Below are 17,282 nucleotides of genomic sequence, written 5' to 3' on the forward strand. Positions count from 1 at the left end.
AGTGGTCTCTCAGAATCTATTTCAGCTCTTTCTGTGCCTTGTAAGGCCTGTATTTCTCTCAATGTGTAATCTAAAATTTAGGGGAAGTCTGTCACTGGTCAGTATGTCAGTCTAGCGTGTCTTTATCTCTCTTTTTGGTTTCTGTTTTTCTTGTTTGGTTTGTTTTGGGATTTTTCTGCCCTTTTTTCTTCTTTAGTTCCTAGCATTACAAATATTCTAGATAATGCTATTTCTAAGAAGTATGACATCTAAGTTGACCTCGTTCTGATCTTTGGGAACGAGGTTTTCAGTTTGTTTGCTAGGYTTTTTTTTTTCTTTTGTTTTAAATTGATGACTAAGTAGTGACAAGACAACTTCCTCATATATTATCAAAAGTTTAAAAAGGTTMTTTGACAATAGTTCTAAGAGCTTAACTATCTTACTTGTGTAGCAGATTTTTATACAATGTCATCTTTCCTTTTAGCTGAACCAGCATATTCAGTAGTAAGGATTAAACCAGGTGGACTGCTGTAATAACTGGGAGACACCTTTTTTAGGAAATAAGTAATTTCCTTCTGTTTCTTTCCTTTTTTTGTGTCAGCATTTAGCTAAGGGGAAAAAAAGARTGTTGATCATCTGAGAGTTAAAATGCTGATTTGTTTTATCTAATTTGGTTTAATTTGAGAAGATTTATTTTTAAATGCTCTCCTCGTACATCATAGTTATAATTTGAAATTGTGAAGTTGTCTGAGATAATCCATTCTCMTTGGTAAGAGAATGTCATTTTGAAATAGAATCTTCAAGTCTGATGACATTCTGTGTAGATAAACATGAAAACATACTGGGTTCAATGCAGAAGTAGGTTGTCATGAAAAGAGAGTAGTGTGTACCATTATTGGAGTTAATGGAACACCTACAGTTGTTAGTTCTGTTTCCTCAGGAGATTTGCCTCAGGATATTTGTCATAAGTGAAGGTATTGAAAAAAACAAATCAACTAGAATTACAAAACCCTCAAACTGGCCTCTTAAAATGGTTTCAGAAATTTTTGTACAAGAAATATGGGAGATTTCTGTGCAAGGTGTACTGTGTACTTAGCTGGTAGAAACCATTGCTTGTGATTTTTTAAAATTGTGAATCCTTTTGTTTAGATCACTGTGAAGCACAAAACCATTCACATAATAACAGCAATATTTTTGACACATTGAAATATTTTATTCTTTTTGCCCCACTTGACCTGTGTAGTCATCTTTTTTTAACTTAATACCAGTCCTGCTTTCACTAGTGTTGCTAGCCCATTGTCTTCCCGCAAAACAGGGACATACTACAAATCATCTGAGCTCCACTGCAGCTATTGAATACTGTCAGAATGTTGGAACTGTGAGGGCAGCCATAAACCCAAGGAAAAATATGTGTTTACAGAAATTCTTCTAGAAAGAAACAAAGTCTGAGTTGCATTGCACAGAGACCCAGGAGGTTGAGGACGAATCCTTTCCCATATACAATTCTTTCCAGGAATGGCTGTGTAAACCATTGTGACCACCTGGACATAAAACCTGCCACCTGCTCTGTCTTAATTAATTCACCTTTTATACTAATTCAGGGGGAAAAAGAATGGTCATAATGGACAGTGGGGGCATAAAAAGTTCCGTGAAGAAATCCTTTTGCTTATATTTGCCATTTCTCCTGCAGTTGTTGCTGAATCATAAATTTATCACAGCAAGGGCTTGCTGTGTTCATGATATTATATCATAGTGACTTACGGAGATGGAAAGAAAATCACATACATATGGTGCCAACTTTCAACTAAAATATCATCACTTTACCCAGACATCTTTCTTTTTATTTTTTTTTTTRATCTGGCTCAAGAGTTTTACAGATTTTGGAAATTGTGGGTACATTCTTCCACTGGTCTCTTCTGACAAATGTTTCATGAAGTTCTTAAGTGAGCCTGGACTACGAGGCAGGATGATGGCGCTGTTGGCTGAATCTCATTGTGAATTTGCTGTCTAGCTCAGGGATGAAGCTTTATCCAGTATTAGTAATCCTGATTTTCCTGTCTTTATTAAAGCAACAATCTGTGTCTATCTCTAGTTTGGTCATTTTTTCAGTAGCTTTGCTAYTTATTTGGTGTTTACTTCTGCTTTTGTTGTTTTTCATTAGGGTCATTTGTTTAACTGGTCTCATATTTGTATTTCTTCAGTYTGGTGTTATACTTAGGAACATAGTGAGATGTTACATTTCCACATGTTTAAAATTGTTCTGGAAGAGTGTGATATATTTCTCTGTGTATATATATGTATATATATATACATATATATATATAATGTATATAAGTAAAGTTTTACAGATTTTTGCTGTAACACCATAATTTTTTTCCAAATATAAATCTGAGATAATCTAAGTTGCAGATTCTGTCATGCCTCTGCCACGGTGACATCATTAGTAGAAGTTCTGAAGTTTAAACAAAGCAATCTGTATATGCTTCCTTAAAAATACACTGTCCTTTAATATGAGCTAGTCCAAAGTCAAAAGAGGTTAAGGCTATAGCAGGACTGGTTTTTTTTTTCTAGCATGAAATTGTGGAATTTAGCACTAATACTGCAATATCAGATAACAGATATTGAAGAATAGTTTCTCATTTAGAATTAAGTTTTCTTCTTTGGAGGAGAGGAGTAAAATAAAAAAAAAAAAAAACAGATGAGGAGATTCAAGTAAGTGCCCGAGTGTAAAACTGAAGTTTCTTTTAAAAAGCTTCCTTTTGGGAGAAGAGCTTGTGGTCTTCTTTTCAGTTTGAATCTGCATGTATTAAGCTCACTGTTAAGATCCCTGAGCCTCAGAATCTGTGAGAGTAGTACTGCCTATTTCTCTGCATCATTCATCCAGAAAATAATGATTGTAACATCTCCACTTTGGGTCACCTCCTCAAACACTGATTGCTTTTTAGCTCAGAGGCCGTCATTAGCTTTGTATCCTTCCTAAATATCTCCAGGAGAATTGAAATTAAAAACTGTGGCCTGCTAGGGAAGGAGATCAAAATAAATGGTGTTCATAAACAGCTTCATAACAAAGAAAAAAGGAGAAAATCTTCCCATGTCTAAAGAATATGAAGCTTTTTTCTGTGTCTTTCCAACTACCAAAACAGGAATATCAGAATTTGTTTTATAGCGAAAAACTAGCATGCAACTAGATAAACATATCATGTGTTCGTGTTGTAGTGAATGGGGTTACATCAGGCTGSTCACTAGTGGGTTCTATAGGGCTGCATTCTGGGGTCAGTGCTCTTCAGCTGAATTTTGGGTGCCACAATATAAGAAGCCTATAAAACTATTGGAGAGTGACCAAAGAAGAGCCTTGAAAGCAGTGAAAGGCTTTGAGGAGAAGCTGTGTGAGGAGGAGCTGAGGGCACTGGGTCTGTTCAGCCTGGAGGAGACTGAGGGGAGACCTCACTGCAGTTAGAAGTTCCTTGTGAGGGGAAGAGGAGGGGCAGGCACTGGTCTCTTCGCTGTGTTGTCCAGTGACAGGACCCGAGGAGCAGCCTGAAGTTGTGCCAGGGAGGTTTAGGTTGGATATTAGGAAAAGATTCTTCACCCAGAGGGTGGYTGGGCACTGGAACAGGCTCCCCAGGGAAGTGGCCACAGCACCAGCCTGGCAGAGTTYAGGAGGTGTTTGGTCAGTGCTCTCAGGGCCCATGGTGTGGCTCTTGGGTTGGTCCAGGGCAGGACCAGGAGTTGGACTTTGCCTTTGTATGCCTTCTAACTCAGGGTATTCTATGAAAAACTGCTGAATAATGATTTGAATATTTGTAGGGATGAGGGCTTGCATCATGTTGTTACCCTGAAAAGCTCCATTTAAATACTCTTTCAGGGATACTTTTTAGCTCTTTAGATGTTGATCTGTGGTTTTGCAAGTACTGTTCAACTGCCATTACTCCCAAACTTAGATACCAATACTTTTTCATCCAAAAGCGGTGAAAGGCAGATTTTACAATTTCTGTTGTCTCACATTAAGGCATCTCTTTTACTAAAATAATGGTGCTACAGGATTTTCTGGTAAAATCTAAACTAYGTGATAAAAATTACTTTAAAATTTTTGTTGTTGTTGTGAACATTGCACCTAAGATTTACTGCAGCTCACTGACATAGTACGTAATATGGTGAAGGTGAATTAAATGATGATTTGGTTTCGTCTTTACTGACTATTTCAAAAGCATAACTATGGGCCTGGCGTCAGGTGTGCCAATAGTCTACTACATATCAAGTTGGGTCACATTCGAAAGAGACACTTGGGCTCATGAGTAGCATAGTTTATTGGGTGTGACACACATGGATGGTTCTTCTGGATTGCTGGTGCCAAATGCATGAACTGCAGAGTACCTGTATCTAGCACTAACAACACTATTGCATTCATGAGCTTCGTATCCTGGGTCAGCTCTCAGCAGAGCTGAGGACACAAGACTTACCAAAAGGTGTCCCTTCTGGGAGGRTGGGACAACAAACCTGTTGATCTATTCTTGCACAATTTAATGTCGAATTCTCATCTCCTGGTTAGACAGAGAATGGGGGGTCATTTTATAACTTATTAACTCCGTAATTTATTAACTCGCAGAYGCTGTGATAGGACTATAGTCAAACTTTCTGTTCATTGTGGACACATTGTAGGGAATACTTCTTGGTAGGAGGTGTRCTTGGTTTGTACGAAACATCTCTGGGTATCAGGCTGCACAGCCTCCACYTTTCTCCGTGTTCCTTCCTGATGCCGTGGCAGTACAAACCACATGACCTCCATCCAGTTTTGATATTTGTGCTGTGAGCTCCATCACATATTGAGCTCTGCATTTTCTTTACTTCCAACACTGACAAAGCCAATCTTTCTTTTTTAGCTAAGCCAGAAATACTGGTTTCTACAGTGTATGCAGGACTGATTTTTGTGACTCAACTAACCATGTTTTTTTAATTAGATCACATCCTAAAGGAAAAATATTGCTAAAACATCTGAAAATATAAAATATAAAATGGATTCTTTTCTAGGAAAATATATGTATAAAACTATGCAAGTAAAATACAAAGATGGCAGTATTGCTTGTGAGGCTATGCTTAACAAAAGCAAAGCTTAGAAGTTCTACCCTCAGCAGTTCRCAGGTGATTTATATCTGTTTACTGGTTAAGGTGWATTCATTTTTATAAGAAATTCTTGGTATCCAAGAACCCAAAATGTCTTCTAAATCCCCTAAAATCACAATATTAGCTTTTGATTGAAATATTTTATTCTTGTATCTGTCTGGGCTCTGCCTTTTCTAACCATTGTTTGGGGAGAATAAGGTGGGAGCATCTGTACTACAGCTGCTGTTCAAATAGAGCAGTGCCTTTACTGTAGACAAAACAGTTGGCACAATTGCTTTAATTTATTTGTTTATGCAGAGCCAGAAATAAGAAGGCTTTATATTCTTTTGAAATGGGAATATTTTTAAAATTTTCTTGATATTTAAAGAAAAAAATGTTTGTCTGGAGGGTATTTCATGAACTAGGTTAGGCAGCTATCCAGTAACTTTATTTCTATGACATGAGGAAGAAGGAGATTCTTCTCTTTCTGTGCGTCATTTCTTGGCATTGCTAGGTTTGATATGAAAGTACTTATAAATAGTTCCCACAAAGATGCTATGATACATTTACAAGAACTTGCTGAATTTATTAGTAGTATGCAGAGGACAAACTGTTTTCTTTTTAAATACTTGCAAATKAAATCTGTTCTTTCCCCTGTTTCTCCTAATAAGTAGTTTTAATATAGTTTTTGTCTTAAGCTGTTAGATATAGAATAAAAGACATCCGGTTTTAAAAACAATTCTGTAACAAGAAATTCTTACAACTAGCTTAATTTCAAATTAGTGCTTGTGCAGTCTTTATTACATGCACGTTTTTGTAAAATTACTACAGGGTAATATRAAAGAAAAGAGAATCTAGCCATTTTTTATCTTTGATCCCAGTATTTTAAAGTACCAATAATTCCTGACCCTTTTTTCTGAGCTATTTATTACTAAAACAAAGGCTGACAGCAGAGCTCAGTCTATAATATGWAAATTCTTGTGGAAAAATAGAGCCAAAARACTGTGAAGAAAATATGGGTCTAGGCAGCTGCGTCACAAGGTTTGACCACTTCAGGCTGGGGTGCCAGGAGATTTGAGACAGATGTTTTCAGACATGCCGCATGCCTAAAACATTTCCAGGGGTCGAGCTACAAATAGTGACTTAATAAGTGCAGAAACAGGAAAAGTGTGTAGGAGTACACAAGAGTTTATTCACCTCTAGGTGCACAGCCAGCCTCTTTACATTACATCTGCCTGTCAGGGTTGGCTATTTAAGCTGTCATGCCCTTGGTATTGCTCTTTGTCTGCCTGTGAATAAAGTGCAGCATTGTGATTACTAATCCCACTCCAGTGACTTGACTTTAAATGTGGTTTTGGAGCGGATCCCGGAGTTCTGTTTGCTAAGCTTCCTACTCCTGTKTCAGAGACACCACTGGAGATCTATGAGAGAGAGCACAGCAGACTGCCCTCCTCCCGTAGACCTGTCGCCTTCCCCCCTCCCCGTGCCTTTTTTTTTCCCCAAAAACTTTTTGAAGGAAATCAATGGATACCAAAGTGATCTGTTTATTTTTCTTTTTTTCCTTGCCTCCGCTGACAGTGGGAAATCACACTGGTCGCATCAAGGTGGTCTTTACACCCAGCATCTGTAAAGTTACTTGTACCAAAGGCAACTGTCAGAACAACTGTGAGAAGGGAAACACAACCACCCTCATCAGTGAAAACGGCCATGCTGCTGACACTCTGACAGCAACTAACTTCCGAGTAGGTAAGTACCCTGAAACTGCATTTGTCCTTAGCTGTCCTCTCTTGACTAACACAGGGAGGAGATGTTTTGTTATTAATACCAGTTGTGCATCTGTTACTCTTTGTTTGGASGGCTGTGCTGAGTAGGAACCATTGTATGTTAGACAAGCTTTCTGGTATCCTTCGGAAATGTTCCCAAAAGTTCCTTTTGTGTCAGATTAAAAAAGCTCCCATATTTTTCATCTGAATTTGAAGCTGCAGGGATGCAATATGCTAAGCTGAAGCTTTAGGTAAAATTCCTCCCTCAGACTTTGTGTTAGTAAGTAGGGAAAATGACAGATTGCACAAAAAGTTATGTTTCCTCTTTTTTACTTGTTTAATATGTATCAAATGCACATAAAATCCAGCGRACAGCTAACAGTCACTCTGTCTTCAAAAATTTGTTCAGCAATTACTTAAAACTACAATCCTTTTAAAATATGCATCAGCTTAAAACTTTTCTTACTGCTWAAAGTAAATCAGATTAATATTTTGCATTTTTAGCAACTGAAATAATGTTAAGTCTCATTAAAGTTAGTGAAGCCAGTAATTTCTTTAATGTTTATCCTTTCTACTTGCTCAGTAAGAGTATCAACATTATGCCAGACTAAACCCTACAAATGCTTGACTGTGTTGAAACAAATCCTGAAAGCTACCTAGGATAATGACTAGTGTATTTTAACTATATACTATATAGKAATTTGTGTAGAAGTGTTAGCCTTGTAAGCTAAGATATACAGATCTATATGCATACTTAGTTTCACATTAGGGTTCCCTGAACTGCTCTTGGAAAGTAATTTTGTAATTATCCTGAAAATATCAGTGTTGTTTTCTGAAAAAAAGCCTCTTAATTATTTTGCAGATTTCTAGTCAAAGAATGCCAAATATGAACACTGTAATTTTAGTCTCTGTCTAGAATAAACATAGAGTTCAGGCAGTGCTGAGGCTGGCCAATATTGCCGTTTTTCAAGTGCACTGTATTTCATGCTCTGAGGGTGGGGGGGGCAAAGCCATTCCAAATTACTATTCKTTTTCTTCTCCACAATTATACAAAGAGCAGTTCCCTGTTTTAACACTCCTACTAGACCGTCAGACTGTGGGTGAAAACCCTTGAAGTTACTAACTCGTTCCTTCATAATTTGCCAGTTTGTAAAAGTATATGTGTTTTGGACTAATAGTAAAACCAGGGTTTTAAAACAAGAATAGAGCAAATTTTGGTTTTTTTGTGACTGGAAGCACAAAAAAAGTCTTTTGTAAAGGAATGGTAARTCTAATGCTTTAAATTTATGTTTACTGCCAATGCAGATTTTTGCTAATGTTTTGGCAAGAACCCCAGCTAAGTTTTTTTCTTTAATTTTCTGACTACCGTGAAAGGATAGGGTTATTCTTCCCCCCTTTCATTTGACCTAATTTTTCTATTGAAATTATGAAATGCTGAGAGAACAGGCAGTCATGTAATTTGTCTGCTATGTAAATCTGTGCTGTAACATGACCTTCTCTCAAATACTTGCAAACTTGGAGAGTGGAAATTGACCTGTGAAGACGTGTTCCACACCTTCCTTCCTGGCCTCAGGCCATGCAGCTCTGATGCACTGGGTACAATGAGCTGCTAGAAACATTCAACAAAAGCAGCCTATAATAGTATTCGATGGAAAGATAAGGGAGTGTTATGTTTAAAAATGCCTACAAGCAAGTTGCTACACATCGATAAGGATTTTTAACCTGCCTGTAGCTATCTTCTCTACTGTCTTTAAAAGACAAAAAGTGTTTAGYACAGCTCTAGTGGTCATTTTCACAGAAGGATAAGGTCTGAACTAGCACTTAAAGGCTCTTCAATTAAAAATAAAAATGCAATGTGAACTTCTTAATAACTAGAGAGGGGGATCCTATACCTGTAGATTGAATTCTTTCACCAGTCATAAATTTTCAGGAGCTTTTCAATCAGAGTTTAAAATGAAATAATTTTTTATGTCTGTTCCCTAACTGGTGCCTCTCATTAGCTTAGGCTTGTCCTGATGGACATGTCTTCTGATACATAAAGCAGAAGTAATTTGTCTTCCAGGATCATTAACATTTTTAACAACTGAATTATATGAAACTTGTGCTTTTTGCTTTTAAGTCCCTATTCTAAACTGATTTACTTACTGTTCATCCAAATTCTTATTTAGATGACCTGAGATTTAAAAATGCAATTGTGAAAGAGAATGTCATGTCAGAAAATACATATTTAAGGCAATGAGCAGCACTTTTCCAGTATGTTTTTTTGAAAATAATTGTTCTTCCTAAAACCAGAGAAGATAGTCACATGCCCTATTTGGAAAAGTTTCAAATGTATTTCTGTAGTAGAGCAGCATTCTAGTACACAAGACAGAGTATAGGTTCTCTGATGACAGATTAGTTACACATAACTTTACTTTGTTCTTAACAATAAATTATTTCTAATTATGAGCCAGAGTAAATTTTTTTGTTTCTTTTCGGCTTTGTGCTGAACTTCGTAACACTGTTTTCAGAGAGAATAAGTTGCAATACTTGTGCTACAGCTACTCAGGCTTTGTCATGCATTATTTCAGATTCTTAAAATGTGCTCAGTTTGTCAATTCAGCTGAAGCTTSGTAGCAGTGAGCCCAGGCAAGGAAAAAATCCTGTTCCCTGAAAATTTTATACAGTATGGATAAGCCATTAAAAACAAAAACCCACRACAAGGGACAGATTAGGGGGAATGCTTCTTTACAGGTAGCTGAGATTTGTGGCTGTGGTGAGGAATAGCTCCTAGAAATGCAATTGAAGGTGATGAAAGCTTGGTATGTAAAAGGAAGGACCTCTTTGATTGCCAGGCTGCTTCAGTGAAACTTTGGGGTTTTTTGCACTTTTATTTGGTGAATGGGATATGTTGCAGTTAAACTAACCAACCTCCAGTATTTCATTGGCTTTGAGAATTAAAGCATTTAATCTGAGTGGAAACTTCTGCTGAATAGATGATTCTCATTATTCTACTGGATTGATGCATGTGCAGTTTGTATGGTATTTTAGTCCTGAGGTATCTACAGAGGCTTGTAAAACGGGGTCGATATGTGTGCATGGAAAGGATGGGAATAGAGTACCACATGAGGTTTCCATCTCTTTCACTGTTGAAGTTACTCAGTGAGGTGTCCTGTTCCACTCAAAATTATTCCACATTCCAATTTTGAAATKAATTTTCTTCCCGTAAGGAGTGGGAGGACAGTGACTAACTTTTAACTGTAAAATGAAGCAATAAGGAATTAGTAAATCCTCAAATTAATGTTTTCATGCTTTTCTAATTTTTTTTTCACTATTGTGTATATATATTTAATTATATATTTACATTCTATGGGATCTATGTTTCATTCATTGAACAGGAATGATAGAACATGGTAAAGAAAACAGTCATTTAATACTTAGGTTCATATTCACTGTTCATTTGCAGTCCTGCATCTTATTTAAAGCGGTTCATTCAAACTTTTATAAATGAGAAGTCAAAGTTGCATGCTAGTCAGTGGAAATGCATCTTTTGTAGGAATTTTGTGTCTGAGCAATTGGCAGTTTCTGTGCCAAACAGAAATGAAAGGAAACAGAATCTTAGAATTATAGAAGGATTTGTGTTGGAAAGGACCTTTAAGATCATCTCATTCCAACCTCCCTGCCATGGGCAGGGGCACCTTCCACTATMCCATGTGGCTCAAAGCCCCATCCAACCTGGCCTTGAACACTTCCAGGGATGCAGCATCCACAGCTTCTCTGGGCAACCTGTTTCAGTGCCTCACCCTCCTCCCAATAAAGAATTTCTTACCAATATCTAACCCAGAGCTACCTTCTTTCAGTTTAAATCTACCCTCTTTCAGCCACTCCCCCTTGTCCTGTCACTACCTGCCATGTAAGAAATTCCTCTCCAGCTCGCTAGCAGGCCTCCTTTAGATGTTGGAAGACTGCTCTAAGGTCACCTTGAAGCCCTCTCTTCTCCAAATGAACATGGTGTCTTAACTAAAAATGCATCTGGTTCCGCCCCAGAAATTTTGAAACTTTCAGCATGGATCACAGTGATATGGATATTCTGTACCCTGCTGCAGTAATGCTCAAGTTATGTTGCCTCTTGAATTCTGGCACTTTTCCTGTTGGGATTTGCTATCAAAAAATTTTMAAGCTTTCCTGTGTTGACTCTGTATAAATGTTTTTAGATAATTGAGGTTGTCCAGAAGTTTCCAATTACGTATAGACAGAAACGTCCAAGAAGCAGCAGAAGCATTTTGCTCAAATGTTATTTGGTCTCCTGCTGAAAGAAATAAAAGAAAATTTGACTAATATATTTTAAAACAATAGGTTATTCAAAGGAAATTTAATAAGAAGACTCACCATGTAACTATTATTCTAACAGAATTTCCTACCTAGGAAAGAGTCTAGAGAACATACTTATGTAGAACTGTGAAAATTTAAAGCAATTATTTTACAGAATGATGATAGAATTCCTGAATTTATTCAGACATATGTGATCATGATTTATTGTTCAGGTTGTAGGAGTTAACATTGCTTTTTATTCAAGCACTTCAGGTCTTATCAAAGTATAGTCTTGTTAAAAATGGCAATTACCTGTAAGCAAGGCAGCCAGCTGCCTTTATCTGTAGTTTACATATGGCAGAAAGTCCATGAAAAATATTGCTGTTTTCTTTCTATGGTTTGCTGTGCATTGAAGTTGTAATTTSTTTGCTCCATGTGGCACATACTGCACTACACTGAAGAGGAACTGTAAGACTATGACATTTGAGGAGTATTTTTTAGTATCCTTTTGATGAAAAAAGCATATTGTAAATAGTACTGGAAGGTTAATTTGATTGCATGTAAAGACATATGAAAGATGAACATCTTGTGGAAGTGTTTGTGTAGAATTTACAGTCATAGTTTCTTCCGGCAGCTTGAGATATACATTGTTCCATTTTCTGCCCATTATATTTTTTTGTTTTACTGGACCTGATAAGAGCTGCTGGAAAGGTAACATGTTAGAAGAGATTCTTTCTCCTCTGTTTTGAAGTGGTTTCCTACTTGGTGAATGGTGTCAGTCCGTGTGGGTAACCTGTCATGTATGAGCTATGTAACTCTRTCCCAGCAAAATATTCTCCCTGTGGCTTCTGACACTTAGCAGATGAACACGTGGAGGATTTAAAGTAATTGGTAACACATGTCATGCAGAATTTTTTTTTAAATTCCTTTTGGCAACATAAGTGAGAGATGATTTGATTTTTTTAATATGCTTTTATTTTCAACTTTATATGTTCCATCAGACAACTTAATTGAATAGAAACTGATTTCTGGAATATCTACTTATCTCAAGAAGAGAATATGATAACTCATAGTTTGCTTTTAGTGTTGTATTCTCTGTGGGTAAGAGTGAAGCACTACTTTGAAATATCCTTGAATTTTGACTTGAACTTGCACGTATGAGGAAGCTATGATGCAAGAACCTTGCTATTCCTTTAGTATTATCACTTTTGTCCTTTTACTGTCTCTGGTAGCTACCTTGTAGCCTTATTTGGTAAAAGCTTTGTTTCTACTGTTCTTGCAGTAATTATAATTTGTGCCTTGTCAGGTTTTATTGGTTYATGCTTTTTTTGCTGCCAGATGAAATATTACTTCCTTTAACACACGTGAAAATCTGAGATTTCTTGGACAGCTTGCCTAAAAGAATAACTTTTTTAACTTCCTGCAACAATAGTCAAGGAAATTGGTCAGTCTGTCAGTGTGTGTGTCAGAAAAAAAAAAAAAAAAGGACATTAGGATCATTAGGATTTATCCACTGCTTTATCTGGTAATTTGAAATTTATCTGTACAAGTGATGACCATGGTAGAAATATTGTGACAGCTGTAGCAAAAGGAAGGCCAAGTATTTTTCCTCAGATAGATAGTGAACTGAGTAGCTAAAATGATAAGGACAAGTAATGGTGGAACTATTATYACAAACTATTCTTTGCCTTATGGAAGATGCTTGAAAAAAGGGCATTTCCTAGCCTGGAGAGTCAATGCAAAATGATTTGGGAGGAACCACTTATGACCATCAATTCAAAAGACATTCATCTTTACCAGTCTGCCTTTTTTCAGTAAATAAATTTGAGCTGACAGCAGAATGAATTCATTTACTTCCAGTCCAGGTAGTATAGTATAGGCTTTTCTGATCTGAACTTCTAGTGGACCACAATTCTATCCGGTAAGTGTACCATTCTATAGACTGAGCAAACCTTAGGGTTTTAATGTATTTTCAATTATCGGCCTCCAATGATCAATTTACAAAGGAAAACTTGYATTTTAAAGATTTTGTTTGTTTTGATATCCACATCTGTTGAAAAGGAATGATTTCTTTTCCCCATGTATTTAGCAGGACTTGTCATCAATAAATAGTTCTGGTTTCTACCATGGAGCTTACAAGCATCCCTGAGCTCTTCGTAATCTTAAAATAATTATTCAGAATTCACATCTTTACCTCAAGTTCCAATGGAGACCAGATGCTAATTTAAAGGAAAGAGATTGATCAGTCAGGTGGTTTTAATGAAGTTGAACTCCTACAAATCTGTTAGCAACTCGATTTCACTCCCTTGCTCACCTTAAAGACTTCACCATGAAGCAGAAGTCTGTCTGCTCTGAAAGTGCTCCCCAAACTGTCTGTTGCAGAGATGGGCAGTCATTGGAAAAACCTCAAATGGAAATGGTACAAAATCCACACCTGCAGCCGTTCAAAAACACATGGAGTAGGTTTCGCTCAAAGTTAAAGCAAAACAGAAGGCAAAGTTAAAATACATAATGTTGTATTTTACTGTATGTGGTTTTAATTTATAGGGATTAGTTTATGTACATCTGACTTGAAGTACAGTAAAAATAGAACTGAGAATGCATTTATTTGAATGATTCAATTGTTGCATATTCCAATAAACACACTACCTTGTACACCTATAATTTTGTTACTAAGTGTCTTTGCACATACCTCACTGAAGATCAAGTGTATGCCAACTCTGGCTTAAAAAAGAAATTGCCTCTAAATTGTGCAAGTATAGGAGAAAGAATCTGAAAATTTTCTCTATGTGTTAAAATACGGCATTTATCATTAATAGATTTCTTAGCAAATGAGTTTRTATTTAATGTGTCTTCTGGATTTAGCACAGTCAGAAGGAAGCAAGCAGCTATCACAGGTCTCCTGATTGCAGTCTTTCCCCATTCAGCCATTTCTACTGCTTGTTCTGGTTTTTTATTCTGCTCCAGATAATTCTCATCTCTGTGCCGTGTAGTCTGTATGGCATTCATCTATCTGTTCCACCTGTAATTAGCTCTTACATTTGAGTTTCACTGTAATTGAKGGTCCTGTTTTATGGTGTAGAGACCCTGGGATTCCTGGACTTTTCTTTTGGAACCTGAACTTTATCTTAGTTATGTACACATTTAAACCCARTGAATTTTCTATGTATCCATAAGAACATGCTAAAAGGGAGAAATATCAGCTTTCAGTTAGGAATTTACAAATGTGAATCAAATTAAAGTCTATGGAAGCTGCAAACACCTTTTTTTTTATTTTACAAATCTCTTGCAAAGTCTTGRGGGATGCTAGTCAATGAATAAAAGGAAAATTGGATATTTTCTGATTGTACAGGAAGAGGATTGAATTTTAAGAACTCAGAGTATTTCTTATCTGTATTTTATTCATCCAAATAATTTGTTAATTTTTCATGTTGGTTGCATTTTCAGTTTAATTTAAAGATGATGAGCTATTAAATCAAGCTTTTATATATGATATTATACAGCTATTTCAAGTTTAGGGGAACTTTTAGCAAACTTTCATCTCATAATTTAGGAATGAATTCTTTGACTTCTCCCTGAGAGGGACTGCCTATGTCCATAGGTTATATAGGGCAGTCGTGTCCAAACTTTTTTGACTGCACATCCCTATCAGTAAAATATTTTAAACACTCTCCCCAGTATTTGTATATTTACAAATTATATACATGTACTACTGTATATATCATGTCTTTGTACATTATAAACCATAGACAAAATAGAAAGTAAAAATGGATGAGAAAAAAGATTAAGTAAACTCTTGAAAATTAATTTGATTTATTAATGATAAAAAACATATTTCTTTCCTGCATCCCAGTACATTTTCTGGCACACAGTATGGGGTGAGCACACCCTACTTGGGAAATGCTGGTAGAGGTAACCAGAGGASACCAGCTTCATAGCATAAGCTATAAGACTCCCTTTCTGCAGTTAATGTGTGTCCATTGCACCTCTCCTACTTATTCTTTGAATATATTCAATCCAGCCTCTTACGTTAGGTGCTATGTATGTAGGTTCTAGAACACCTTCTTCTGTCTAACCAGAGTTACACAGAAAGTCTGTTGTGACAGGGGAGAGAAGGGATTTTTTTGTACTTGCACACATTTTAGCGTGTAAGGTTGGGTTCAAGATTGTAGTGCAAAGCTTCTCAGTGAGGTTCTACGCAGCTCATGGTTACGTTGCTTGGAGCTGGACAGCTGACCAGGCAGAGCATTAATTGTGTTTCAGGTTTAGTTTACACAGCTTCTGCAACAATTTATACAGCTATTATGGTTAAAAGAACCACAATGAGTGGTGAAGTGTGTTTTCAATGAATTTCCGACGGTACATTCTTTGTGGAGTAACCTTTGTTTGCTACTCACTAGCAATGCTACTCACTGTGCTCCTTTGCTCCTTCAGAACTCCAGGATTTTTGTGTCTCTTCCTTTTCACTGGTCTCCTATGACCTAATTTATTACTCAAACTTTGAATAATATTCATCCTGTTCTTGTATTGTGTCACCCCCTCAAGGTCAACTCCCTAGAAAACTTTCCAATTTTTTTGTGATGTAGCCAGTGCCAGAAAATCATAGCCTCTATTTTGCCAATTGTTTAACTATTCTGTGAAGGTCTGAGTTATGAGCTATTATTTATACGTTAGCGAATATCCACTTGAAAGAATCTATTCCTCCTTTATTCTTCTTGTAGACTCTTCTACACCAAAATAAGCACTGTGGTAATGTTACAGTAATCAGAGAGCAGTGTCCTGATGTTTGGAAATCTTTGTTATGTTTTTGTGGCTTTTCTCTTTCTATTTTGAACATATTTTTGTTATTGGAGGATGCCTTGYGGTATGGTGGGAGGCAGTAGATCAGTGTTTATAAACATTTGGATTGAAGTTTGGGGGTTCATCTTGCTCACCAAATCATACTGAGACAGTATGTGTCAGTACTTGCCAGTGGTGAGTGGGTGATGAGATGCACCCGAAAGGCGAGTTGGCCTGTGGGTGCCCTCACGGACCTGCTGGGTGAGCCTCTCCTCTCTGGCAGACCAGAAAACCTTCACTAACAGTACTCCTAACTTATGTGGCTCCAGAARGCACAAAAGGTTAAATGGGAATGAATCTCAGCTGTTGTGGCTTAGCCCCAGCCAGCAACCAGTTACCACGAAGCCACTCACTTCCTCATCAGTGGGACCAGCGAGAGAATCGGRAGGGTAAAAGCTGGAAAACTCATGGACTGAGATAAAGGCAGTTTAATAGGGAAAGCAAAATGTCATGCATGCAAGCAARTTAAAACAAGGAATTAATTCACTGCTTCCCATGGACAGGAAGGTGTGCAGCCATYCCCAGGAGAGCAGGGTCCCATCASACAAAACAGTGACTTGGGAAGACAAACTCCATCACTCTGAATGTCCCTCCCTTCCTCCTTCTTYSCCYCTCTTTRTATACTGAGYATGAGGACATCKGGTCTGGAATATCGCATTGATCAGCTGGGGTCACCTGTCCTGGCTGTGTCTCCTCCCAGTTTCCCATGCATCCCMAGCCTCTTTGCCAGTGTGGAGGTCCATAAAGAAGAAAAGAATATAAGCCCTCTCAGCAATATAAGCCTCTATATAAGCCCTGCTCAGCAATAACAAAAACATGTCTACCATTATCAACACTGTGTTCAGCACAAGTGCAAAACACAGCCCCRTAACAGCCACTGTGAAGAAAATTAACTCTACCCCAGCTGAAGTCAGCACATTAGCTAAATATCTGTTTTTCAGTCGCCAGAAATGGAAAGAATGCTGATGTCTCTGGCCAGTGTCAACTTTGCTGCCTCTGTGGTCTTCAGAGCTTTTGCGTAACAGAGGCATGCTCAGTGTTTCACAGCACATTTTACTGTTTAGGCTGGTAACAAAGTAGTCAGATCCCTAGGAGCAGCTCTTTTCTCTGCCTTATGTTTCTGCATGTTTACTCCATGCAGGAGTCCAGTAGGTTTTTTGGAAATTGCCTAATAGAAGAAATAGGTGCAGAACAGAGTCACTTCACTGACTTCCTCAAATTGTAACAGTGCATGAGCAATGGCAGCCTAGTGTCATTACTCATTAATTCTGTTGTCCTTACAGGTGGGTAGGGCTACTCAGCCAAAGCCTG

General features: G+C 37.3%; 1 protein-coding gene across 8 annotated transcripts in view; it reads left to right on the top strand.

The window, feature by feature from the left end:
* LTBP1 (latent transforming growth factor beta binding protein 1) overlaps positions 1–17,282 on the top strand; it is a 191,281-nt gene that overhangs the window by 61,376 nt on the left and 112,623 nt on the right. For 6 of the 8 annotated variants that reach the window (XM_057369961.1, XM_057369977.1, XM_057369970.1 and 3 more), the window contains exon 5: positions 6,658–6,825. In XM_057369961.1, the coding sequence (XP_057225944.1) occupies positions 6,658–6,825 (168 nt within the window). Of the gene's footprint in view, positions 1–6,434; positions 6,826–17,282 lie in introns of those variants that run through there. The other 2 variants (XM_057370010.1, XM_057370020.1) reach the window with 2 other exon arrangements.

This window comes from Malurus melanocephalus, unplaced genomic scaffold, assembly GCF_030028575.1.
Source record: "Malurus melanocephalus ecotype Western Australia unplaced genomic scaffold, MMel_1.1 scaffold_5, whole genome shotgun sequence".
In the NCBI taxonomy this organism is placed as follows: Eukaryota; Metazoa; Chordata; class Aves; order Passeriformes; family Maluridae; genus Malurus; species Malurus melanocephalus.